The sequence below is a fragment of the Drosophila willistoni genome, chromosome 3R (genome assembly GCF_018902025.1).
Source record: "Drosophila willistoni isolate 14030-0811.24 chromosome 3R, UCI_dwil_1.1, whole genome shotgun sequence".
Taxonomy (NCBI): domain Eukaryota; kingdom Metazoa; phylum Arthropoda; class Insecta; order Diptera; family Drosophilidae; genus Drosophila; species Drosophila willistoni.
Window position 1 is genome coordinate 19,247,056 of NC_061086.1, and position 26,308 is coordinate 19,273,363.

At 40.0% G+C, this 26,308-nt stretch overlaps 1 protein-coding gene across 1 annotated transcript in view; it reads right to left on the reverse strand.

The window, feature by feature from the left end:
- Positions 1-821: 821 nt before the first annotated feature.
- The window catches only part of LOC26529198, a 56,630-nt gene continuing 31,143 nt past the window's right edge, over positions 822-26,308 (reverse strand). Inside the window, exons 2-10 of the mRNA XM_023178486.2 lie at positions 6,070-6,231; positions 5,804-6,004; positions 5,588-5,738; positions 5,353-5,421; positions 3,886-4,841; positions 3,375-3,823; positions 2,973-3,267; positions 2,751-2,920; positions 822-2,670 (exon numbers count right to left, since the gene is read on the reverse strand). Coding sequence (XP_023034254.1) covers positions 1,273-2,670; positions 2,751-2,920; positions 2,973-3,267; positions 3,375-3,823; positions 3,886-4,841; positions 5,353-5,421; positions 5,588-5,738; positions 5,804-6,004; positions 6,070-6,231 — 3,851 coding nt within the window. The 3' untranslated portion in view covers positions 822-1,272. The remainder of the gene's footprint in view (positions 2,671-2,750; positions 2,921-2,972; positions 3,268-3,374; positions 3,824-3,885; positions 4,842-5,352; positions 5,422-5,587; positions 5,739-5,803; positions 6,005-6,069; positions 6,232-26,308) is intronic.

Genomic DNA, 26,308 nt, shown 5'->3' on the forward strand with positions numbered 1-26,308 from the left:
CATGACGACAAAAAGAAATTTTGCACGAAAATCATTTTGCAATGAAAAAGGCAATGATAAATTTTTCATTTTTGTTTGCTCATGCGTTATTTTTTGATGACTTTAGCTCGTATTATACAACAAGTATATCAACGAAATAAAACCAGTCCAATGCGATTCATAATGTGTGAGTTGAGTTGTGGGTGTGTGCGTGTGTGTGTGTGTTAATGGAGAAAAGCGAGAGCGCAAAACGAAATGCAAAATGAATATAATCAGGTACATTTGATATATCGGTTATATATAAAAAAAAATTATTACAATAATAATAATAATTATAAACAAACAAAATGCAGCAAACAATGTATGTATGTATGTACGTAAATACGGAATAGAAATAATTTGTTTTAAACAAAAAATAATAAATGTATGTATGTATGTAAATAGGTAGTATATATATTGGGGCTATATAATTAGGCTTTAAATCGGAATCGATATGAACACTTGTGACTATTGTGGTTGATGAAGTTTGTTTGGGTTTGTGTGTGTTAGTGTGGGATGGATAAATGGATGGTTAGGTGTTTTGGCTATTGCTGTGTGTGTGTGGGTTTGTTTTGCATACTTTTGGGCTGCTTTGTAAATTGTTGAACCAACAACAAATTAGATGTATGTATCTATGCTGCTGTGTTCTGGTGTTGGGCAACATACAAAATGTTAATTATGTATGTAAAAAGTGTGGGTGTGTTTGTGTATAAAAACTTTACAAATAATAATTAGCCTCAATTAATGAAAACAAATATTTTAAAAAATACATAAACAAATACAAAATTCATAAGATACGTATGTTAGGAGAGAAAACTATAGCATACAACTAAGCGTATATTTAGGTGTAGGTGTATGTAAGTGTTTCGTGTGTGTGTGTGTGTGTGCGTGTGGTGTTGTTTATATAAAAATGTTTGTGGATATAAATATCAGCTTATTAACTCATTTCTCCCATAGGTTCCACTTCAGTTTTTAGTTTACAATTACAAATACAATTACACTTATATCAAATATTTACATTTATAAAATGTAATCATTATAAATGCTTCCAATCTTTCGACTTCGATTAACTTTATACGATCTAATATAATTGGTTTTGGAATGTTTCGAGCTGCGAATGTGTATGTGTATGTGTGTTGATTAGTGCATTAGCTTCATCATATATATGTATGTATATAAATAATTATTTATAATCAAACGAATAATGAAAAGAGGAAAAAAATACTTTAACTTGGCTGACCAAAGGCCGATAATTCAACCATTCGGATCAACCTGGGCACGACGATGCAGAGCTGTTGCCGTCGCCGTTGGCCATGGCTGTTTTGTTGAGGATGTTGTTGTCGTTGTCGTTGCCTTTGGTGCCTTGGCAGCTTTTCTTGTTGTTTTGTTATTAACGGACACAGTGGTATTGGTATGATGACCCTGTGACTCGTTGGCAGGAGGAACTATGGATGCATTGTGGCTGTACGAGATCGCTAGATTGCCATTGCCGCGTTGCTTTTGGCTTGTGTGGCTGCTGTTGTTGTTGTTGCTGCTGTTGCTGTTGCTATTGCTGTTGCTCTTGCCAGAGCTGCTGTAATGGCTTGCGGCAACTGTTGCTGCCGTGGCTGGCGTCTGTAATTTGAAACCATTGGTTAAGCAAACAGCTGCATATTCTTGCTCTGAGGTGGGTGTAAGAGTCGCTGCCGACTCTTCTTCAGCGAGCAGACATATGCCATCATTGGAATTTGAATGTCGCACAAAGTTAGTGTGGAATTGTTTTTTGCTGCTGCTGCCATTGCTGCTACTGCTAACACTGCTGCTGCTTAGACTACCGCTACGTCGGCCATTTGAGCCACCGCCGCCGCCGCCACCGCCACCAACAGCCAAACTCGGCATGGTGGCCACCAGAGGAAGAGAATTGGGCGGCACGATTATCTCCTCGCCGTTGTTAGAGGAACTTTGCTTGTGACTGGAATTCGAATTGCCAGCTGAGAGAGCAACCGCATTTGGCGGTGTGTGGCAATAGGGAATATAGAAGGCTTTCGCCTCCTGCAACATGGCATCTTGCACTGTCTTGCGTTCGGGTGATCCAGTAAAGAGCGGCAACTGCGACAAATTGTGTACCCCAGCAATGCTCAGCTCCCCCTGAGAGCTATCCGGTTCGGAGCGCCTTGCAATTTGCCCATTGCCATTACATTTGGCCAACTGTGTGGCGGCCGCTGCACTTGTCTGATATTCCAGCGTGTGCTCCGGCAACAGCTCAATGTGATAGCGTGAGCGTGGTATTAGCGTTTGCATTTCGTGGCAATCCTGTTGCAACGTGCCACCACTCAGACCGCCAGCACTGTCGCCCGGCATGCCCGAAGCACTGCTCAGATTACCGAAATTGATGTCCGTGGGCGTGGTCAAGTGGGTGGGGGCATGAGCTCGCGCCTTGAATCTACGCCGCTGATAGATGATAAAAAATGCAAAGGCAAATACACAGGAAAGCGAGAGCAGCGAACCAATGGCAATACCACTGTACACCTCCGAAACGGAACTCTTTGGTTCATGCTCCAACAGACTGTGACTGTGTTTGGTCATGTCAAAGAACATGGGCGCTCCGACACCAGTTTCGCCCACCACACGTACTGCAACATGTATTTTGTCCGATTCCGAGACATTGGGAAACTGCAAAAACAAAAAGTAAAAAATATAGTAAATATTTTACAAGAATTTCCTAGTAAGAAAAAGGAAAGATAAATCAATACCTTATATGAACAAGGTTTACATTCGAGTACATTAGCCTCATGAGTTACATTTTCCAATGTCCAAATAATGTTGTAATGATGGACACGTCCATTGGGATTAACGGGTGGCTCCCAAACAAGTTTCAGACCATTGTGTATGATCAGACGAGAATTACTAATGGTGCCGGGAGCTGAAAAAAAAGAATTGATTATATTGTTTCATGTAATTACCAAATGACTTACGATCTGGCAATGTCTGAACATCTTGCTCGCCATAAAAAATGCGAGTTCTGCAATTATAAAAGCGAAAATTGTAACGCTCATTGGCTTTCAGGCCACTGACAAGGAGAACAGAGTTAAAAATGGTGCGCTCCTTGCACTTGTCCTCCTGTTTACGTAGAGACAATTGTATTAGCAAATGGCACTCGTAAACGCATGTTTCATTGAGGCTGTCCAAGAACTTAAAGGCCAGAGCACGCGACTCTACGGTGGTTAAACGAAATGGCATATTCGACTGTTCCGATGTGCCATTCTCAATCTAAGGAAGAACAATTCAGAAAAGACTTTAGTTTTTGCACACAACACAGAACTACACAGCGTTAAAAGTCTTGGCAATTTCTTGCCACTACAGTACAGTCTACTCACAGTTTTCCATTGAACATAACGAAAATCTTGACCCAGAAATTCATTCTCACTGGTTATGATTAGCACACGCATTTTAATACGCATAAAGTGCTGAAGAAGTATGCCTGTAACATTGGCATTTACCACCATGCTAAATATATCCTCCTCCATTTCGAGAGTAACATCATCCACCTCATTGTCCAGCACCTCATGTTCGGCATTGCTCAGGATAGTGGCCGCTGCTGACTGATTTAGAGGATGAATTATGGTCAACGCTCGAAGAACTTCATCGGCCTTGTCCTTGACGGGGGTGATAGTTCCTTGTAGGGGACCATTAACCAGCAATTGTGAAGGATGCGGATGTGTATGATTAATGGAGAACTGCAATATAAAGTACTTCTTGTTGTCCAATTCGGCTTGTGACCATTTGACAAAGGTATCATTGCCCAGATTAATGGGGCGAAGCATCACTGTAAAGAGACACAGAAACGAATATTATAATAATCAAAAGAGATAAATCTATTCTACTTACATCCTTGAGTGCAACAGGTCACGGGAGGACTGCGCAACGAGCTGAGAACCAATTGCTGAGGGACCGCTGTACCCGATGTCACATCAGAGCCGGGATAAAGAAAACGTGTGATTAGAGCAAAGGGACGATAAACCGGCAGATTTGTGGAAATCACCACAAACGAGGTGTGATTTAGTTTCATCGGTGCAAAGGATGACCAACTATGCGGATTATTTCGCACTATGTGAACCAGGAACATAGACTCCAGGACTCGGCTATCGAATGTCACATTAATGGTATGGAAACTATGCGGATAGCAGCGTATATTCTGAAGGGGATTACTCTGCTCTGGCTGCGGCTTGTAACGCATCTCACCCGTCACCGAATCTTCGCCGGCAGCATTCCGGGCGAAACACTGATAGATGCCCTCCTCCTCCGGGTCAAAGGAGTGTACGTGCAGCTCGTCGCCACTGATAAAACGTGTGTACGAGCTATTGAGCAATGCGCCGTTATGATACCAACTGATACTCGGAGGTGGATTGCCCTCGGCACGACAAGTCAATGTTTTCGAGAGACTGATGTAGACCAATTCGACGGGCAGCATGCTGACAATTCTCGGCGGGCTTGTCACTATCACATGAAACGTCTGTGTCTCCATGGGAGTTATGCAGCTGTAATAGCCCTCATGTCGGCTCAAACTGGCATTCGAGATGGACTGCGCCACGCTGTTGTTGCTCAACTTGGTCAGTGTATTATTGGGATGACGCAGCCACCACTCGATGGGCACAAAATCGGCCACAGCTCGGCACTGCAGCAACAAGGAACCGCCAGCGGCCACATAGAGGGTGGCGTTCTGAAACGCGGGCAACAATTGAGCCTCTCCAATGGCGCTCGGACGTTCGCCATTCGATTCGACGCGCAGCAACCACACAAATTGGCGATGAATCTTGCTGGCATTCGGGTTCTGAGCCACGCATCTGCAAATGGATAATGTTTTATGCGATAATTGGACTGGACACTGTGAGCGAGCGTAGTGTACTAGTGAATAGAGGTATATATAATTATTGCAACCAGCCGACTGCTGCTAAGTGTTAATTAATGCATACACATACACAGACAATTAATACAACCAGAAGGCATAAGACAACTCCAGCCATCTGACTCTGCTCTCTGGCATATTCCCGAACACAACAACAATATTATTGGCCACAAATGTGCGTGAATTTTCACCACGGGGTTGATGTTGATGGCTTGATGGATGGTTGTCGTATGTGTGTGTGTGTTTGGATGTGGTGGCAAGGTGTTGATATTTAACACTAGCAGCCAAATGGAAAATTGCCTCGCAAGGCAAACATTGATAATTTAAAAGATATGCGGTTAATTAACATGATAAAGAATCAACTAAATAAATTGATAGTAAGAACACACCTCTACCCTTTATTTTTTAAGTAACTGATAGCTTTTAAAAAAGTTGACTGATTTACTCACTTGTATTTGCCAGCTTGATCCAAACGCAATTGTCGTAAGATTAGAGTGCCATTATTTAGTATTATAGCGCTATAATAGGGGAAAATCAAATCATTTAATAACCATTCAAGAGTTTAGATACAAACTACAAGTAAAACAATTGTAATTGCCATTCCAAATACTAATTAACTAAATGGAGGGGGGGAGGGGGTCCATCCACAAATCGCTACATGTTACAACACTGATCTTTACTCGCCTGTTATCATTCGCCAGGGACTCGTTGCCATAATACCAGCTAATACGTGCCGCTGGCACACTAAGAAACGGACAGCTAAGCACTTGTGAATGATTCTCCTGGGCTGTTATATTGGCCGCCTGTTGTTGGCCCGGAAAAAGACGTTTGAGCACTGCACAGAAAATCAAAAGAACCATTTACACAGTTGAAGGGGTTGGAAACTTTTGTCTTACTCACCTGGATATTCGACTGTTATGCTATCCGATATTACGCCCATCTCATCGGATTCAATTTTACAGCGATAAACACCGCTGGCACGTTCATTTGGTGGCAGACGTAATGTTCCATTCTCATAGATGAAAAAATCATTTTTACGTATAGACAAACGTTCAATGACCTCATCGTTTCGATACCAACTACAGTAAATTGGCAAGTTATCTGCAAATGGAGTAAAGATTTTCGTAACGTTCCTTTCTGAGAGTAAATTCAGTTTAAAAATTTACCTTGATGATATTCATATGGATTTATTAGGGGTATGCATGGCAGATAGTAGGGGGAATGCGGTTTGGTAATTGTCAGTCTTGTGATGGCATGCTTCTTGATCTGCAGATACGGTCTGAGTAAAGATGAGTTCTTCGGTTGTGTAATGGCAGCAGCGGCAGCAACTAAAATGGAATAGAAATAGAGATGATTAAAATTCTGCCAGGGTAAATTATATAGCCAATAAACTACTGCATTTTCTTTTTTTCTTCTTTTTTTTTGGGTTTTCCACCCACCGACAATAGACAAAAGCTAATGCGGTTTACAAAAAAAATAATCCCATAGTGAAAAAACAAAGAAAATAAATGAAGGAAAAAAAATCAAAATGTTATTTATATTCTGGTGTAATCTATTGGCTGTTATAAATTTCACGCTTTTCACTTAACACCGCCCTCTGCGTTCCCCTTATGGGCAATGTGGTATGTCGGGGGTCGGGGGGGCAAGGATGGCAACTGCATTGAGGTTTTTCTTTTTAGCCAGCAATGGCCATAAATACCCAGGGCACACAAAAAGCGAAAATCTGAGAAATAGAAAATGGGCAAACAACAACAGAGTCGGAGCTCACAAAACGGAGACGTGCCGGGCTTTGTCTCTGCCGCTGTCGCCTCTGACTCTGGGCTGCTTCGGCTCCGGTTGGGCCATAGCTGTGACTCCTCTTTCTGGTACGTGCTGCAGGCGTGTCCAGCTAGCCTTGGTGTGTTAATTAATTTTTCTACTGCTGTTCCCTCAGCAAAGGCGTTGCACAAAAGAAACAAAAAACAAAAAAACAGAAGGGGTGTCTATACAAATAGTCTACAAAGCTGAACAATTAGAGATTAATTGATCGAACTTCAGTATAAAGAGATAAATTAGTAAGATATTTAGACATACATTATATAAATGTCCAAATACTGATGGATTTTAGACACAGATTTCTTAGAAAAATATAATATATATTGTTTATATCCAAAACAATTATTCATTTGTATGGCCCATATAAAAAATATATTATTAATGATAAGTATTTTGGATAAGTATTTAAAAATTAGAAATTAAAATGCTATGTTTGAACCATTAAGTCCTAGCCCTTCTGACAGCTACGCCTCTGTCTCTCATATTGACGCCAGCGAGTCGGCAGCTGTTGTTTCTTTCTGTTGTTGTCTTTTTTATGCTGCTTTTTTCAGCTTGATTTTGGGCTGCATTTGAGTGTCAGCCTGGCTGTCCGTCTGTCTGTCTGTCTGTCTGTCTAGTTGGCAGACAAACAGCTTTACAGTGCGTATACGTTATATTAAGCAGTTAAAACAATTACATGGTCATTGACCATGATTTGAATTTACATTGCAACTTCATTTGGTAGTGCATCTCAGAATCACTGCCTAACCGCCAATGAGACGATTATCTATGCATATTCCCAGAAATGGGAATGGCTTGGAGAGCGCTGGAGTCCCAACTATGTAAGTAAATGAATGCTGAAAAATTGCAGAACTAGCGAAGTGGCTGATCGAGCGACTGTATGAATGAATAAAAGGCAATGGTAAAAAGCATTCGTCGTTGTTTTGCAAAATAACAAATGGCAAAACATTAGTCAAATGCGTTGAAATTTATGCTAAAAATGCAATCAACTTGAGCGTTCCGCTCGACGCTTTTTCCCTTTCAATTGGCCTATTGCCACCCAAGTGGCAAGCATTCGACTAACTTTTTTCTTTTTATTCTTTCAAATGGATCCGACTTGTTGATGGACGGGATGGCAACTGGACAGCCGGATGGTTGGATGGATGGATGGTTGGACGGACTGTAAGCTCGTTAGCTGGCCACAAATTGTGGCATGACAGCGGAGTATGTAAGTTGAAAGAGTATTTGCTTACTGTATGATAAATGTTTTTATATAAATTAGATAATTGCCAGACTGTAAAAAGCTTAAATGATATGTGGTCCGCTTCTACTCTATTCTTTTTTTTATCTTCTCTTTTGTTCTTGCAATTTGTGAGTTGTTGTTGTTGTTGCACGTTGCATGATTGTACGCAATGTGTTGCAATTTTTATTGCCACAATTACACGCAATGCACAGGCGGCAATTTGACGCATGGAAATGCCTTTCGAATCGCCGTTTGGAAACTGCTGAGCTCAACTGCCACGTCAGCAATAGCCACAATTGCAGCACAGAAGCAGTGCTAAATGCGGCAAATTTACAAACACATATGAGATTCTAGTCCACCCCATCCCATCCCTTTGCCCTGCTCTGTCCACTGCCTGATGCAACAGCAGGAGTTAAGGAGAGCGAATTGTGTTACGGATTGCATGTGCAGGCGGCGGCACAGGCACAGGGCGTAATTGTTATGGCGTAATTGTTTCAATGGCGGGGCGTTTAATTGCGCTTCGGAAACTACTGCTCTGCTTTGCTAGCAACTGCTGGTGGATTACTCCATTCCACTCCCACCCATCCATCTAGGAGAATCGGTGGAAGTTCCGCCGCTGGCAATGTTGGAACCCCACAGTCAAAGTTCAGCGTTCTTTTTTGCTCTCCCTATTTTTGTGTTTTTTTTTTTTTATGTTTTGCTGCCTGGTGTCATTCTGTGCACACCTTGCCAGCCATTTGTCATCGCCGGCAAAAGAGATGTCAACGGCAGTGTTGAGGAGTCATTAGCCAAAGTGTAGTTAGGAGTTTGTCAGTTACTTTAAATCGTAAAAGGATTTAAAGTGAAGTGGCCATGCAATATAGCAATTTGATTTATTAATATGAAGGAGTAGATAGACCAGAGGCGCCCTATAGTATCCACCATGTATGTGCATATGGAAAAGACACTGACAAAGTGAACTGCAAAAAACAAATGAAAAGGGGAAGATGGAAAAGAAAGATAACTATTTTCTGTGGCATAATTTCGGGTCATTGCTTTTTTCATTTAATCCTCTTTTCCTCGTCTGCTTAGTTCTTTTAATTGATGATTTTTTGCTTAGTATTTTATATTTTTTTTCACAGCAAAATATTGAATTTGTTGATAATAACTTAAATTTGAGCAAATGTTACCATATGGAATGTGCCACAGAAAGAAGAGAGAGAACAATTAATAAAATATTTGATAGATTTAATAGTTATTAATCATTAATTTTGTTTAGAGGCTTTATAGATTCCCGTTACATCTTTTGGTTTATAATTGTAATCGATCTAACATTGCAGACAGTTGTGTCAAGATAATTCTGGCTATGATACCATGGCCTCCAACAATTGGCTTATGGCCTATCAACAAAATCATTTTTTTATGCCAACGCTGCATAAAAAGCATAACTCAACTGAGTTTCAACAAGATCGGTAATCTCAATGATTGAACTGTCATGACATCCACCTTTCGTTCAGACAACACTTTATCTGCTTATCTTCTATTCTCTGTTAGACCTCTCCTCCTTCTCCTCCTCTTCGTCCTCTGTAGCATCTAGCATCCTTTCATCTTTTATATAATTTTAGCTCATTTATATTAAAGCCAAAGCAATGCAAAAGTCGCCCAGTCTCAGTCGCAGGGGCAATTCAAGTTAGTTCTAACCAATAGAGAGAAGAATGTTTCCCAGAATCGTGCTTGAATGCTGTTTGACAAGAAGCAGACTCACACACACACACACAGCAATACCAAGACATCACACACACACACACACACACATACACATCAATAGAGTCTTGGCAGTTACTAAGTTGTAGCAAGTTGCAAGTCAATGGGATTGGGAATGGGGTACAAATTTGCATAGTTGAACGCACGTCGTTTGCAGTGCATTCCAGCAACAGTTGCTGCCGTTGCCGTTGCTGGTGATGATGCTGCTTCTGCTGCTGCTGCTGCTGCTGGAACTGCAATTGCAATAGCAGTGCCAATGGCATAAGAACATAAATTGCCGCTGCTGCTGCTGATGCTGCCGCGACGCGATGCGATGCGATGCAATGCGCTTATCAAATGGCAACATCTTGTGCTTAGATAAGCCTGCTTCGGTCCAAAGTGACTGGAAAGCAGGCAATTGTTGGCAAACGGGAATTGCAATAGTGGCAGCGGCAACGGCAACGGGAATGGGAACGGCAACTGTTTGGCCAACTGCTGGCTGCTGGGCCCCCATGGAATTTCACAAATTCAAATTGCCTGGCATCCTTTAATGGTTACTGCTGCTGCTTGCCTCAGCTGTTGGCACACTTTTCTGTAGCAACATTTTATGCAAAATTCAGCGCGCATGAGATAATTTATCGCCTAATGACGACGTGCTAGTCTAAGGTTGCGTTGTTATAAAATGCAATAATAAAATGCGCACAGCCTGCAGGAGAAACTAAAAAAAAAAAACCACGACGAGAAGGAAATTTAAATGAAATTTAAATGCCACACGAGTGAATGGGTTACCCTCCCAACTCCCACTCTTTCACTCTGATATATTCTCTGGTTCTAACCCAACTATCTTTCGCTCTGCCTAGCATAGAGAATTCAACTGGCTGGGCTGACTGTAGCTGGAGCTGCTGCTGCTGCTGCTGCTGCTTTAGGGGGCGCTCAACGAGAATTTATGAATGTGCAAATGCATACGACAATTTCGCGCATAAATGTAAAGCTCCTGCCACATGCCTTCTACCCCACTCTCTCCAAACATCCACCACAACTTTGCGGTAAGTTAGATAAAGAGGAGAAGGAGCAGCAGCAGCAGCAGCAGAAGAAGGGAGAAGCAAAATGAAGGAAACGGGGTAGAGATGCCAGATCGTATGCCAGTTGTCGAAGATGCGTGTGTGTGCACATTCCGTGGCATTCCATTCCAAGCTCATGTGGGAAGTTCTACGGTTGCACAGAAAGTATCTTGTAGCTCAAGTTGCTGCTGCTGCTGCTGCCGTTCAACTCTAACAATTGCTACAGCAACAACAAACAACAACAAGCACATCTATTGATTGCATGCAGTTCATTGGCGCAACTTGCTCGAAATGCTGTAAAGGATTGCAATTGCGTGTCTCAAGAGAGAGAGAGAGAGAGAGGGAGTGCGGGAAAGAAAGCGCAGGAAATAATCTTTGCTGCAGAGAGCTTATTTAGGTTAGCAGTTCAAATAGTTTTACGTGCTGTTTTGATCAAATTTTCAAATGCCAAGCCGCGAGAAAATTTATTGAAATTTCCTTTTTTTTTTCCCCCCCCAAAGGCATTTCAATGGAGTTCAAATGTACAAGCGACTTACTGTCGGACAGACAGACAAACGGACTCCATCTGCCATTGTTTGCCATTTCGCCAATACCGAAAAGCATATGAAGTTGCTCAATTGAATGTGTGTGTGTGTGTGGGTGGGTTCTTGGCTTTTTGTGTAATTGAGTGGCTCCGAATGTTAGAAATTTGTGCAAACTAGTTAAAAGCGCTTACCACACACACACACACATACAGACACACATAAAGTGAGAGGAGACAGATATATAACTTATCCAGCCACCCACAATTGTCGAAGACCATTTTACATAGACAAAAGCTGTAAAACTCAAAGATAAATTGCTTTTTAACCTACCAAGCTTTGCCTTTAGTTAGATTTTGGTTGTTTTCCACACACACACACAAAGCATTCAATTGACATATTTGGTTAACTTTTCTGGCTAGTTGGAATAAATTTGTCTCTTTGGCAATTTGCATTGCATCACGCAATACCCTGAATGGGTAAAGAATGGAAATGAGAAGGGGGATTTGGAGTGTTATCTAAATGTTGTTAAGGGCATGCCAAGGGTCTTTCTATCGCTCTCTGCCTCTCTCTCTCTCTCAGTCTTGTTCCATTGTGAAAGTTTTGTGAGACAAAAGAAGCTGGCACAAAGATATAGCATAGAAAATCCTTTGGACAATAGCAGAAGCTTTTCTTAAAATGGCACTGCAAATACACAATATATGTTTGAGAAAGTTTCACTAGATTTTCTTAAGGATTAAATGGTTTTTGCGCCTAGACAGAGAGCAAACATTAAAAACCAAAGGTCTCAAGTATTAAATCTCTAACAAATACATGTCCTAAGCGTCATGTACTTAATGTATCTAGAGATGTATACGGGTAAACTGAACTAGTTTTAAGTTGGCAAAATGAAAACAAATGGTGAATTTACCGAGCCTTGCAGAGTTGAGATGTGTCATATGCATTTCTTTCCTTTATTAGCTACTTTAATGATATGTTTTGATGTAAATCCAAGCACGACTAAATATAGGTAACTTTTATACTTCCTTTTTGAATATTAATAAATTCAAATTCAAATTCAAATGAAATGGTGTTAAATGTAATGATAAATGACTTCAAAAACTGTAAATTGTTATATAGTTAACTTATCGACATTCAATAATCTGCTGCTACTTAAAATTCGTAAATTTTTACATACATTGCCATCCAATTAAAACTAGTTAGTGCTAGTGATCCGAGTGTCTGCCCCCTTTCCTGCATTCTCTTTCTACCAATCCATCAATTTGCATGACTCATGTATAAACAAACCCTAATTGGCCACTTCACAACAGTCTGGGATGGCAACAACAACATTGGGCAAATAATGAAAATACCTTCCTGAAAGCGAACTCACTCATAACTACTGAATTGCTACCCATTTGGACCATGGCAGTTCTCAATGCTGTCACAATGGCGGATAACCAAAATACAATATGGTTCCTCCCATAAACGAATTCATTTCCGTTGAAATTTTGGCACCAACTCGCAATGCACAGACCAACAGCAATCTGCCTTCCTTCCCCCTGTCTCTCTCTTTTGACCGAGTCCTATCCGCTCTACCAATAAATCATATTGTAAAATTTCCGTTCAATATTTTTCGTTTGCGGCATAAACAAACAGTAACAAACGGGCAACAACAATAACAACAAATTGAAACACAGAGTGTGCCCCAACGATGAAGTTATTTATTTTTTTGCTTTCTGTTCAGTTTGCTACATTGTATGCTAAATGGCAATGTTGAAATGCGGAATGTGCGTTTACCGAACGACATACAAAATACAAAAAGTTTGGGGCCATGGCTAGCGCTGCTACTCCTCCAATATCGCCACTGCCTCCTCTTGATCCGCCTGCTGTTGCTTCCCTGCGTGCATTTTTAAATGGGTTAAACGTAAACCATTTACCAATGACTCAATACAGCTTCCTGGAACTATTCCAATGCCAAAACAAGTCAGTTCGGCAGAGACCCAACATGCATTAAAACGAAATAAATAAATAAACTGCTGAAAAATGCTGAGCGTGAATCCAAAGAGACATAGAGCCGGAGAGGAAGAAAGGGGGCGACCAACTTGCTTTAAGCTGGTGGCAAAATGAAGGGGATGATGCCGTGTCGTGGCGGAATCAGCAGAGGAATCGCTGGAAGAGTCAATAGTCAATGAGCAAATAGCAGAAAATAACAATGTTGCCAATAGCCAACGAACCAAACAACAGCAACAAAAACATGACCATAACAAAATCCGTCAACCTAAAAACAAAAACATAACGACGAGTCCTAAATACTCTACATCAATAAAAGGGTATATCAAAGGACTAAAGCCAATTATTAATTACTAATTTTCAACTGATCTTTTAAATGAAATCATTAAAAAATTGCACAAGATATTTGAAGGCGGTTAATGTGAAATTGTTAAACAAAATGAGTCCAATGTTCTGCTGTAATCAAAATTAATATCGAACATATATAGCGTAATTTACCCTACCAAGATAAAAGGTAAAAAGGAATGAAGAAAGAATGACCACAACCAATGGTCAATCGATGGTTGTCGAAAACAACGAGAAACCCCAAAAAAAAAATAAAATAACGAGCTGAAAAGAAATTATAAAAATGTTTCAGTTCAAGTGGGTAAATAATAAAAGGCACACACACACACACACACACACATGGGCACTTGGATCAGAAAACGAGTTGGCAAGCTTGGGTTTTTATGCTGGCCAACGGAAGCCAAGGGAATTTTTCGTAAGCTACGCAGCAAAGTGCAACCACAAGAAGCCACAATCCGCACGAAGTCAGCAATTTCTGCAAAAGGTGGGCGTTGCCACCAAAGAGGAAACTGAGGAGAGAGTGAAAAGTGGTGGTGGTGGTGGTGCTAGGGGGGCGTGGGCGTTGGCGTTGGCTATGACGACGATGATGATGATGATGACGATGGCCATGGCAAGCGACGACAATGTGTGCGAGTAGAGAATGTATGGACTGAACTGAACTGAACTGAGTGAATGAGTGTGTGTTATTGCGGTTTGCGTCCGGCAATGGGCCAAACATCAGCAGCACATCCACAATCACAATCACATCAGGCAGCCAGCAAACCATCAGCCATCAACTTGAATGTCGTTGTCGTCATGGGGTTTAGCGTTCTCTTTTTCTCTTGCTCCAGCTCTTGGAATGTTGTCATACATCCCAGAAACTCCTCCGCCTCCATATAGTTCTATCCTTTCACCTCGCTAGAGCTACCAAAGCTCAACAAGCTCGCTCGCTTGCGCGCTCGCTCCCGATTATTATGCATCATTTAACAGGAAACATTGTTGCAGTCAATGTGCCTAGAGCTGTGGGGCAGAGAGGCAGAATCGGAGAGGCTTCTTCTTCTTCTTCTTCATCATCATCATCATCTGCGTTTCGTTGATGGGCGATAGACGGCAACGTCACGAACCTTGCTGGCGACGAACGTGCCGCAAAATGTTTTACCGAATGCGAATTGCAAGAAAAATTATTGTTATTATGAGTTGCTAATTGAATGGAGTTGATACATGAAGCATAAAGGGGGAGAGAGAGAGAGAACACTGAGGGTGCTGGACTAATGGAGAAGGGATTTTCTCTTCACTCTCTGTGGCATTTACACTGTGACATGAAATGGGTCTAAATGTTGAATGATGTGTGAAACGTGATGATTAACACAAAATATGTGTAGTAATCCTTTCTATCAAGATATATGTATGAATATAGATTCTATTGTTGTTAACCAAGTGTTTTGGTTGACTCAATTATTGGTTTCAAGGAAATATATGATCAGAACAACATCTATTTAAGCATGAGCCCAGTTTTTTTTTTTATCCTTTTGTAACCTTTTCCATATTTAGTTGAATCAATAAATCTGGCAAAGTGACATTTGTTGCTTCACTTATTCTTTTTTTTTTGTTTTCTTGTCAATTTGTGAACTGTCAATCAACATTGGCATTAACATTGAACCCTTGTCAAAAATCTCTTTGATATGGACAGACAATTTCTTGCAGTGTAAAAAGCCAATGGGCTAACTGTAGAAATGTAAATAAACGTAAAATGTAAAATTTTGCATTTTTCTTTCGTACGGTCATGAACATTTACGGTACCATAACCATTATCGTATATGTGTACATATATGTAATCACTGTGTGTGTGTGTGTGTGTGAGTGTGTGTTGGATAGATCCCATGCCATTTGCTTCCACCATATCGCTACCTCAACGCTGTCAATGTCAAAGTCATACATGATTCTCAACATGCCAAAAGCCAAAAGCGAACATCAGCAACAACTACAACAACAACAACAAGAACATGCAATGTGCTTGCAGCAGCAGCAACAACAACAACAACAAAATTCCATGCGCATAATTTATTTAAAGATTCTCTCAATATTGGACAAACAGTGTCTGCAGGTGAAATCTATTTGCATTTATCGTTGAGCCGGAAAATTGCAAAACTAAACTGCACAAACTGCCAACTGCCAAACTGGCAACCGGCAAACCAACAACTGGGAGAGTTAAGAAGTGAAGTCGGGGGGGAGTGGAGTAAGATGTCGGCGGAAGGTGCTGCAAATAGTTGAAGCTGGGAAAATCTGATTTCTCTTAAAATGCATTTAATGCCAACTTGCGTGCCATGGACATTTTGAGAGTTGTAGCTGAAAACGAGTGCCAATAGGTTCCAATAGTAGGTGGAGCCAGACGACGTCGATGACGACGGCAACGACGACGACGGCGACGGCGACGACGACGACGACGACGGAGGAATTGCTTTCGATTTGCCAAATTAGCGACAACATGACTTTTGCCATAGCAAATAAATTTTCCACAAGCAGAACACGCGCAACGGAAATTAAAAAGGGCAGGACGTAACAGCAGTCGATGACACGACAACGGAAAAGAGATTATATTCTTCAGACGAAGAACGAATTTGATTTACCCTTTAAAGTAAATGGTTTAATGGTTTACTACTAGTAACAATTTATGCCCACTACAACACATATGAATAAGGCTTTCCTGGGAAACAATCTTTTTGACGCACGTTAAATATAACAAGAAGTGTTCTTAATAGCTAACTAAACATAGCTCAGCCATCTTAAAAATAAACTTAAACAATTATAAATAAGATCTTTCTATTCTTTTCTGTGGGTCTCCAATGTCAAAACCGACAACGATCCTAACATACCACATTTTGTGAGAGTATATACATATAGGAAGAAGCAAGGGACTCGATAATGAAACATTCGATTCGTTATTATCCTTGGGTCTGGTTTGCGAGTTTTTTTTTTTTTGGCGTAGGTATAATTAATTCGCTTAATGCATTGTTTTGTGCCAGACTAGGGATACCCAGACGCATACATGCAGAGAATCTCACCGACGTCACCATTTGTCTGCTCACTGCCACAAAGTGTTGCAGTCAACACGTTTAATGGTTTTGCATTAACTTAAAGAGGCATTAGTGTGCGTAAGTATGCTGTAAGCTAGGCAAAGAGACGTGAGTCGGGACGAAAGGAACACGCAAGGGGGGGCCAGCTGTTTAGGCCACTGGTGAGTGACCAGTGAACGAGCCAGTTAGTGAGTGACTGAGTGAGTGAGTGAGGCAATCCAACCAACAGTCGACTGTCGCTGTCGACCATCCTCAGTGGTTGCTCTGAATGCGTTGTACTTGTTAATTGCAGCGGAAGCACTCAATTAAAAGCGCGTGAAACGAGTGCGCCACCTGCGTGTGTATCTTGCTGGGTTTTTCGAGTGTGTGTATGTGTGTGTGTCTGGTTAGTTTGTATATAGCGCCTATCATTAAATTTGTACTGCTGCAACTATCAGTGGAACTGTGTGGTTCTTGCGGCTATGACTGCATGCTGCAAATTAAGGCCACAGGAAACAAACAAATGCGGCGTAATCAAAAAGCGGTAAATGGCTGACACTGTAAATAGTTTTATAGGCAAAATGCATAAAGTTGCAAATTGTCAGCAAACAAACCGATACCAAAACCGAATCGATGGCAAACAGAAACAGCACCAACATTCACATTCACATTCACAACAACTACAACTCTGTGAAAATGCAATAATGCATCTGTTTGTCAATGTTTGCCAAGACTAATTAGATGGCAACGTAGCGAATGATGAAAGATGAATGAATGCATGGGAGAACTTTAATTGGATATGTGATGGATGGATAGACAAATAGATGGGCAATAGAGAGGCGAAACAAGGGATAAAGGAAATAACATAAAATATTAACGATCTAGTTACAAGTTAGCAGGCAAATGCAATTAACCACAGACGACAATGTCTGTGCCACTAAACAGGGACTAACTATTAGGTAAAAAAAGCGAGTAAAAAAAAAAAACCGCAGAGCTTCATAAAATTACACTTTAGCCACATGGAAATACCACCACATTAATGCTTGTATATTTATACCATACACCCATAGGGTGAAATGGTATATTAAAGTCGCCAAAATGTATGTAACAGGCAGAAGGAAGCACCTCCGACCCCACAAAGTATATATATTCTTGATCAGGATCAACAACCGAGTCGATCTAGCCATGTCCGTCTGTCCGTCCGTCCGTCCGTCCGTCCGTCCGTCCGTCCGTCCGTCCGTCCGTCCGTCCGTATGAACACCTAGATCTCGGAGACTATAAGAGCTAGAGCCACCAAATTTGGTATGCAGTCTCGTGTAGTATGTACGCTTATCGAGTTTGTTTCAAATTTTTGCCACGCCCCCTTCCGCCCCCGGAATTTACAAAAAACCGATTTTCTTAAAAAGTATAACAGATAGAAACATCAAATTTGGTTTGTATACTCGTTTAGTTAGCGCGCAAAAAATAATTGTTCCATCTTTTTGCCACCCCCCCTTCCGCCCCCGCAATTTACAAAAAACAGATTTTCTTAAAAACTATGACAGCTACCGACATTAAATTTGGTATGTAAGCTAGCCTAACAGACGCGCAGACATTGACTATTTAATCATTTTGTCACGCCCATTTCCGCCCCCGCAAATTAAACAAAACTGATTTTCTTGAAAACTAACAAAGCTAAAGTCACCAAATTTAGTATGTATACTGGCTTAGTATGCGCGCAGAATATATATATTTTAATATGTTGCCACGCCCACTTCCGCCTCCATAATTTAGAAAAAACCGATTGGCTCTTGCAATTTTTTGACCATCGCAATCAAATTCGGCAGACTAATTAATCTTATCTATTTCTACCAAACTACCAAATTTTATTGAAATCGGACTAGAAACATGCAAAATATGCGTATGAACGTATTTTGCTACGCGATGCATAAGGGCAGAATTGGCCGTTGGCTAGTGGCGGCGCTAGAGTGCTTGTGTGTTTGTAGAGTGAGCGAGATAGCATATGGTATGAGGGCATGTTAAAGCAATTTAATAGACATACATTTGGTTTTCGAAATTTTAAATATTTGTTTCACCTGGTGTATGGTATACCCAAGTCGGCAAGACGACTTACTTACTTCATTTCACTTGTTTCCACGCTATTTATCGACCAATAAACTTTAGATTTATAAAGTCATTGACCGCACGACTTTTCAACTTTTAAAAAAGTCCCCACTAAGACTTAATACACGAAAACTTAAGTAACCAAAATCGTAAAATCGATATGGCTCTAAACCTGACACTATTGATTAAGCTGTCATTTATATAAATAATAATGATCTATTTTGGCTTCTTTTTCGTATTCGTTGCGTGCAACTGCCAACCAAAACAAACGAAACATTAGTTGTTTACATAGTTTCTTTCGTTCATTGGTCAGTTTACTTTAGGAAAATCATTTTAAGAGTATGGATTTCTTAGCCTTCATGTTTCATATTCCATAACTGTTTACTTAGTCACTTAATTATAACCAGCTCTGTCTTATTCAAATATAGGAGCTCGTTTTCCCACTATCAGGGTGGGAATTTTAGAGATTCCAGTTTACATAGTTTCTTTCGTTCATTGGTCAGTTTACTTTAGGAAAATCATTTTAAGAGTATGGATTTCTTAGCCTTCATGTTTCATATTCCATAACTGTTTACTTAGTCACTTAATTATAACCAGCTCTGTCTTATTCAAATATAGGAGCTCGTTTTCCCACTATCAGGGTGGGAATTTTAGGGATTCCAGTATAACCATTCAATATTTAGCCGAATTGTTCTTTCATTTCCAAGATGAATTAAGTATTACTATTTATATATTTTACATCTTGAGTTAAAAATCTTGATAAATTAAAAAGATTCAATCAGATTAGCCGATCATCTTTACCTAATACATATCAGCTGTCTTGAATTTGCGTTCATCATTAATAATTGTATCATAATTTGTTTGCCATTCAGAAGGCTTTTCCTTTTGCACGATATTCATTGTTGTTCGATCAACTCGTAGTGGCAAAATGTCAGGCGTTTTATTATCAGGCTGAACACGCATAACTTGTTGACTCTGGTCAAACAACCGACAGCCTCGACTTCAAAATTCAACTTCAACTTTAACTTTAGCCAGCTGTTGGCGCAGTGTGTCGCATAAATAATGCAGTTCATTATGTCATTTAGCGGCACGTTGCGTGTACGCAGCTAAGACGATGACGATGCCAATAAGAACGAGTAGAAGGAATAACAACATATACATACATGAACGATCATAAGCGGATCACATGCCGACAATATACTTGTTGTTATTGTTGTTGGTTGCGTTGGTGCACGCCAAGTGCGGAAATGAAGTTGTCAATGAGCCACTTCCACAATTTATGACCCGATGCTGCGGCAACCAACCACCGCCTGCCAAGATCTTAATTATGACTTTGAGTAATGTGGAATAAACGATAAAGCGTGCTCACGCAAATACACTGTAAGAAATTCTTTTGCCTTGCATTTATAGCCAAGTTCAATTTAGTCTGCCAGTTTGTCAGACGGACACAGGCCAATCAAGTACATAAATCAACTTAGGCAACTCTCTCTGTAACCATTTTTGTTTGAGCTTTGAGGATGGTGGAGGAGGAGGAATCAGAGTCCGAGACTTGGTACAAGTTTAGTAAGAAGAAAAGGCAAGAATGAGCGACGGGGACTCATAAAAATGTCAAATGAAATGTGGCAGCCATTTTTGTGCATTTGCCAAATTTGCAAAATTTAATTGTGGCGTAAAAAATGTGCAAATTTATGATTATTTTATTGCACTTTTTATACCAAAATTGGCAACAGACCAGCACACAAATGGCGTTTAAAGCGCATATTCAGAGCAAAGCCAGATAGATTTATTATAAATAGTATAATATATTGTACATAAAAAGATATTCGTTGTACACATATTTGCTCTTTGTTGTGTGTGTGAGAGTCTCCAAATCAGTTCTACGAATTTTGTGCCCTCTCAAAAGATTAGAAGCCCCTGAGCCATAGACTAAGATGTCTGCGTCTGGGTCGAAATAAGGCAAAATAATGAACATTTTCAATGGAACAAATTTTCATTGAGTGTGGAAATTTCATTGTAACAAATCAATTAATAGCTGGCTGGACTAGACTAGTACCAGAAGGAAGACGATGAGGTGGAGCAGATGAACGGGAATGGGGAGTAATTCCTGCTATTTGGCGTGTTGTTTGCCGCTGTTGGCAATCAGCAGCAGTAATCAACGTTGTGGGGGTGAGAATGGGAGGCAGCCAGTCAAGGAACAGGAGTCATCCAATGACGGTGCCAGACATTGCGTCGCACGTCTCAGTGAGCTCAGGGCAACGTGAATGTTTCTCTGGACTGGGGATTTAATCGATTATGCGATTTAATTGAACTAAAAACGCTTAATAAGCAATAAAAACATACAAACACACACACACATGACCGGATACACAGGCAATGGAGAAGGGGTAAGGAAAGAAAAGAAAGAAGGAAAAAAAAAAACAAATTAAAAGTAACACTCACTTAAAATTACACCACGTAGAGAGAAGTTGGCTAATGAAAGCAGCCAACAGTTGCCATTTCCCATTTTCCATTTACCCTTCATTGCCTTTGCCAGAATAGTGCAATAAAATTTTATTTTCTTTGAAATGAAATTTTGTGAGGCGTTGAAAACACACACACATACAGTGTGTGTGTGTGGCAAGTGGCAGAGAAATACCAAAAATATATATATATATATTGTGTGTATATAAAGCATTATGGACGTCTGAATAATTTTGGTCAAAGTTTAAATGCTGTGTTAAATACATTCATTTATCAAATTTAATTTTATTAATTCGCCTTCTGGTGCTTTGGGTAAGAGCAAGCCAGTGCGACCATCTGGAGGGAATTTCGATGGGGATTTTATGAAAAGCAGCATCACTTTATATGAACCATCAGTAGACTTAAGAGATTATAAACGATTCACACAGAAAAATGGCAGAGAGTGCTTTTTATTGGTGTTGTTGCTGTTGCTGCTGCTTGTGCTGCTGTTGCCATGGTCACTAAGCCAAAGCGCTCGAGGCATGCACAAAAAACAATAGCCATCTGGTTATAAAATAAAACAAAAAAAACAAATATGGTTAGAATTTCCACAAAATTACGCTTTTGTATACCTAAATCAACTGTTTCACTGATTGTAGAGGAGTTCTCTTTTAGTGTTCTATGTATGTATATAACGAAAACCCGCGAGTGAAACACTTGATGCGTATGCACTTATCACCAGTTTGCTGTGGATTGTAAGCCAGAGGCGTCATATGGACTATAAATGGAGTCTATTTTCAACAGAACGTTGCCACATGCAATGCAAAGCAATCGCATTATTATGATTGAAGCGAAATTTCAATTTATTTGCACTAGAGTAAAGTTTCTGAAATTAACTTTTTACCATTCACAAAGAGTGAAATTGGAAACCTTGTTAAAAGGAGAATCATGAGAAAATAATGAATCTCTCTCTCTGGATAAATTGGAAGATATTATGCTGGAATATTACGCATACGTCTAGTATACCATTTCATTTACCTTTTAACTGGGGCTGTGCATAGAAAATAATGGACAAGTGCTTAATAGCAAAATGTTTGTGCTTGCATTAAAAGAGGGCAAATATGGAATGAAAGCCAAACAGTATTTGAGGGAAATATCTGGTCAAAAGCTGCTGTAGAAGTTCAGTTGATGACAGAAAATTAGAAACGGATTTGCATTTTGTTTTTCCTAAATTGAAGTTCTTAATGCATGTCTTCAGGTCATTCCAACAGCAATCAATAGAAACATCTCTTAAAAGACTGACTAAAAGACTGAGAAAGGAAATGAAAAATATTTTGAAATGTGATAATTTAACAAAACTATTAATCACTTAGTTTATTTATGATACAACGTTGTACCAATTCAATGAACTTTGGGTGTTATTTATTTTATTAGGAAAGGGATTTCGTTTAGTTCAGGGAATTAGGCTTAGATATTTGATTCCTTCAATTGAAATTAATATGCAGCTGTATGTATGTATGTATGTAGGTATTGCAAATGTTCTATCATAAAAACAACAATCAAGTTCAATGAACTTGGTCGCCATTACGTAGCTAATAAAATGGCAAAGTCAAAATGGCTTAAATTTTTGGATAAACAGCAAGCGCACACACAGCGAGACGAACGGCGGGACCAGGGAAGGCAGCACAGACAGCAGACAAACAAACAAGCGTTTAGAGTTGTTAGCGGATGTTTGGCCAATAAGTGAGTTGGACGGGTCGGGGGGAAGGGTATAAACACACAGAGAAACCAAGAGCTAAAAGGCAATCATATACATACATATAAATATATGTGCGCATCATAGATACATGTTTGTACAACACGGCGTATGCGTAATATGCAATTTGTTCTACAGCTGCTGCCTGGCAAATTGTTAAAGCCAATTTTATGACAAGCAACACATTGAACGCTTTTCTCTTTTTGCTGCTTTTGTTAGTTATTGCTGGTAATTCGATAGTCGATGATGATGAAACATGAAATACCTTTTGTCGGATTTAATAGCGTTCATTAACCGCTTGCCCAAACAGACCTGGTAATTGGAGAAGCAGTTGGTCGTCGTCACAAAAAGGCGATTCGTTGTATAAACAAATTAAAATTAAATATTATGCGATAGCACACAGAACAGAAACTACAGCAGTTGCATGTAAATTGCATTTGTGCACTCTCTGACTTTCATGCCAACGTTATTCATATGTATGTATGTATGTTTGTACCTACATGCATGCATACATACATATTATAAATGGATCCACAACAAATAATGCAATAATACAAATAATTCAATAATGATAATGAAAGGACCACGTTCATGTCCACGACCAGGACGAGAAGAACCCAGCCCGATGCATATAGGAAAGCAGGCAAGCATAAAAGAAGCGGACAGGATGTGGCTGGCGAAGGGCTTAATGTGCACACATAATTGAACACGCGCCGACGTTCAAGAGGAAAAGTAAGGACAATACTCACATTCATAGCCATCTACCCATTTCAGAACCACAGTTCACATATGCTAAAGTGCATATAAAAATCAAAAATCAATAAATTCTACAAACATTCCCATAGAACCCACCTAACCACAAATATACTCCCCAGACTCGCTGTCTATTCTATAGATCTTTTACTTAGTGATGAGTAATGAAGCAGTTTCGTAAATACACTGCTTGTTCCGATTAACATTGGAAACTCCTTGGAAACTCTACAAATATCCCAACTGAATGAGAAACAAATACTGTAGAATATATCTTTAAGCAAAAGAATTTTAGGAAAGCAAAGAACACGTTTTGTCTATACTTTATATGAAATTTCTAGAATAAAATTTGTCGTTTCAATTTAATAACCTGAACTGAAGAAATTTATTACATTTATTATAAAAGAAAAATCAGCTTGATAACCAATACTTTTCATTGATCAGAGACGAATTGTTTTGATTTGTTCCTTTACACTTTCCAAAGGTAGAAATTGGATTCACATATGAGTCCTGCAAAATCAGATTAATCCACAGAAATTCGTAGAGACACAAAAAAAAAACAAAAAAAAAATAAAGAGAAAGAGATTGCTCAATTATGCGTATTAAATCAAAGAATTTAATTTCATTTTTCACACATCACTAACAGATATATGGCACCATGCATGCCATAGATAGACTTGAGGGAATGCTGAATCCTGGCAACTTGCTCCAAAACGGAAATGGTGTGCAAAGCAAAACGGATACAAGTGTTTGGGGAAATGTATCAGGTCAAATGCAACCATTACATATATATGTATAGCATTCTAAAATCCAACTAGCCAGCCCAACTGGATAGTCAGCAGGCAAGGATAGACGAAGCCAGGACTGGCCCAACCCGTGCACAGGCGAACAGTTCATCCATCTATCCACCTATCTATTTATCGTTTGGCATATAGACTAGGCCAGTTGAATAACCTCTGGATGTGGCAGCGTCACTTGGGTCTTGTGTGTATCTGTCTCACTCTCGATTCTCTTACTCTTGGTTGTTTTTCTAGGATCACACATATATATATATATATACACATATGTGGTATATATACCACGCACTGGCTTTGGTACTCACACTCTTTGAGATTATTATGACGCTCAGTCAGCCATTACAGTTCGCTCGGGCTACTTCATTACGCTGCGTGTTTGGCTTACACACAGACAGACACAACAACACACATACCTACATATATATGTATGTATGTTTATGTGGCGGAGGCGGACCCCGTCGTAAGTCAGTTAATATAGCAGCTAGTTGGCTGGCTGTTTGGTTAAAAAGAAGAGGAAGCAAGAGAAGCAAGGCAAAAAAAAAAGAAGCAAACCAACTCATGGCCCGGCAAATAAAACCCAACATAAGCGCCATTCAAGCTTTTTAGTTCATTTCAGCAGCAATGAGGACACAACCAGCAATGGGTAACAGCCAACATCGGATGGGGCAGCAACAGCAAAAAAAAAAAAGGAGTAAAATTAACACGTGGTTTGGGGTTAACACTCTACCCGATTTTGCCACTGCTGAGCTGAGCTCGGCTGAGCCTTTGTATATATCTCATTATGGCCTTAAATGTGCGTATGTATGTGTGTGTGTGTGGTGTTTCTGTTTGTATTTGTTTGTGTGATATTTACGCATTTGCCCTCCCATCGTATGGCACACCACCATCTCTTGCTTCTACTGTTTCTGGGGCCTGTTTGTGTCACCGTCGAGGCTAATGAAAAGCGGAAATGAAACTTTTGTATTAAACATGTTGTTGCTTTTGCTTTTGCTGCTACTGTTTGGTCTCTTTTTGTATGTGTGTGCGTGTGTGTGTGTGAGTAGGCGTGTTTGTTGTTTGTTTTTCTGTCTGCCATCGTTGTTGGGTCTCCTCAATCCCCAGCACAAACCTTTCATCTGCCAACCAAAGTTTACATTATAAAACATCACAGATTGCGTATACGCAGCGTGTGCTACAAAATGAATGTGAAACCAAATTGCCTCAGCGCTATACAGCCAACCAAACCCCGCCCCACCTCCTACCCATACCCTACCCTTCCAGCACACCCAAAATCTTTTCCATAGCTGGCTTGGTTTGTTTTCTGCTGACTGTGTCTCATAATGCGCTTGGATTAAATGAAGTCCTATTAAAATAAAGTAATTTCTGCCGCGGCATACAACAAGAAAAACAACAACAACCAGTCCACCTACGCGTTTCCTTTCCATTCTTTTCATTCTTTCTTCGTAGTATGTTTTTTTTTTTCGTAGGGTTTTTTGTCTGGTTTAGCATAAACTAAATTTTTGTTAAAAAAAAAAGTCTTGGAAACAATGCGATAGCATTTGAGTAGAATGGAACAGAAAGGGCGAGAAAGAACGTGAAGCGGTGGCGCCTGTTAAATGTGTAAACTGTGAGAAAAATGTGTGGCAACAAAATTTAGCGGGAAAAATACCAAAAAAAAAACAAAAGGCAACTGCGTGTTAATGGGCGGACCAACAAAAAAAGAGGGGGAGAGCCATAGCCAGAAGTAGGCAATGAGATAGAATGATGGGCGGGTGGGAAGATGAGGGTGGTTGGGGTAGTTAGTGGGATTAACAAAAGGTCCTGGGTGGAATATGAAAAAATTGAAATTTTTATGCAAATAACATTTCATT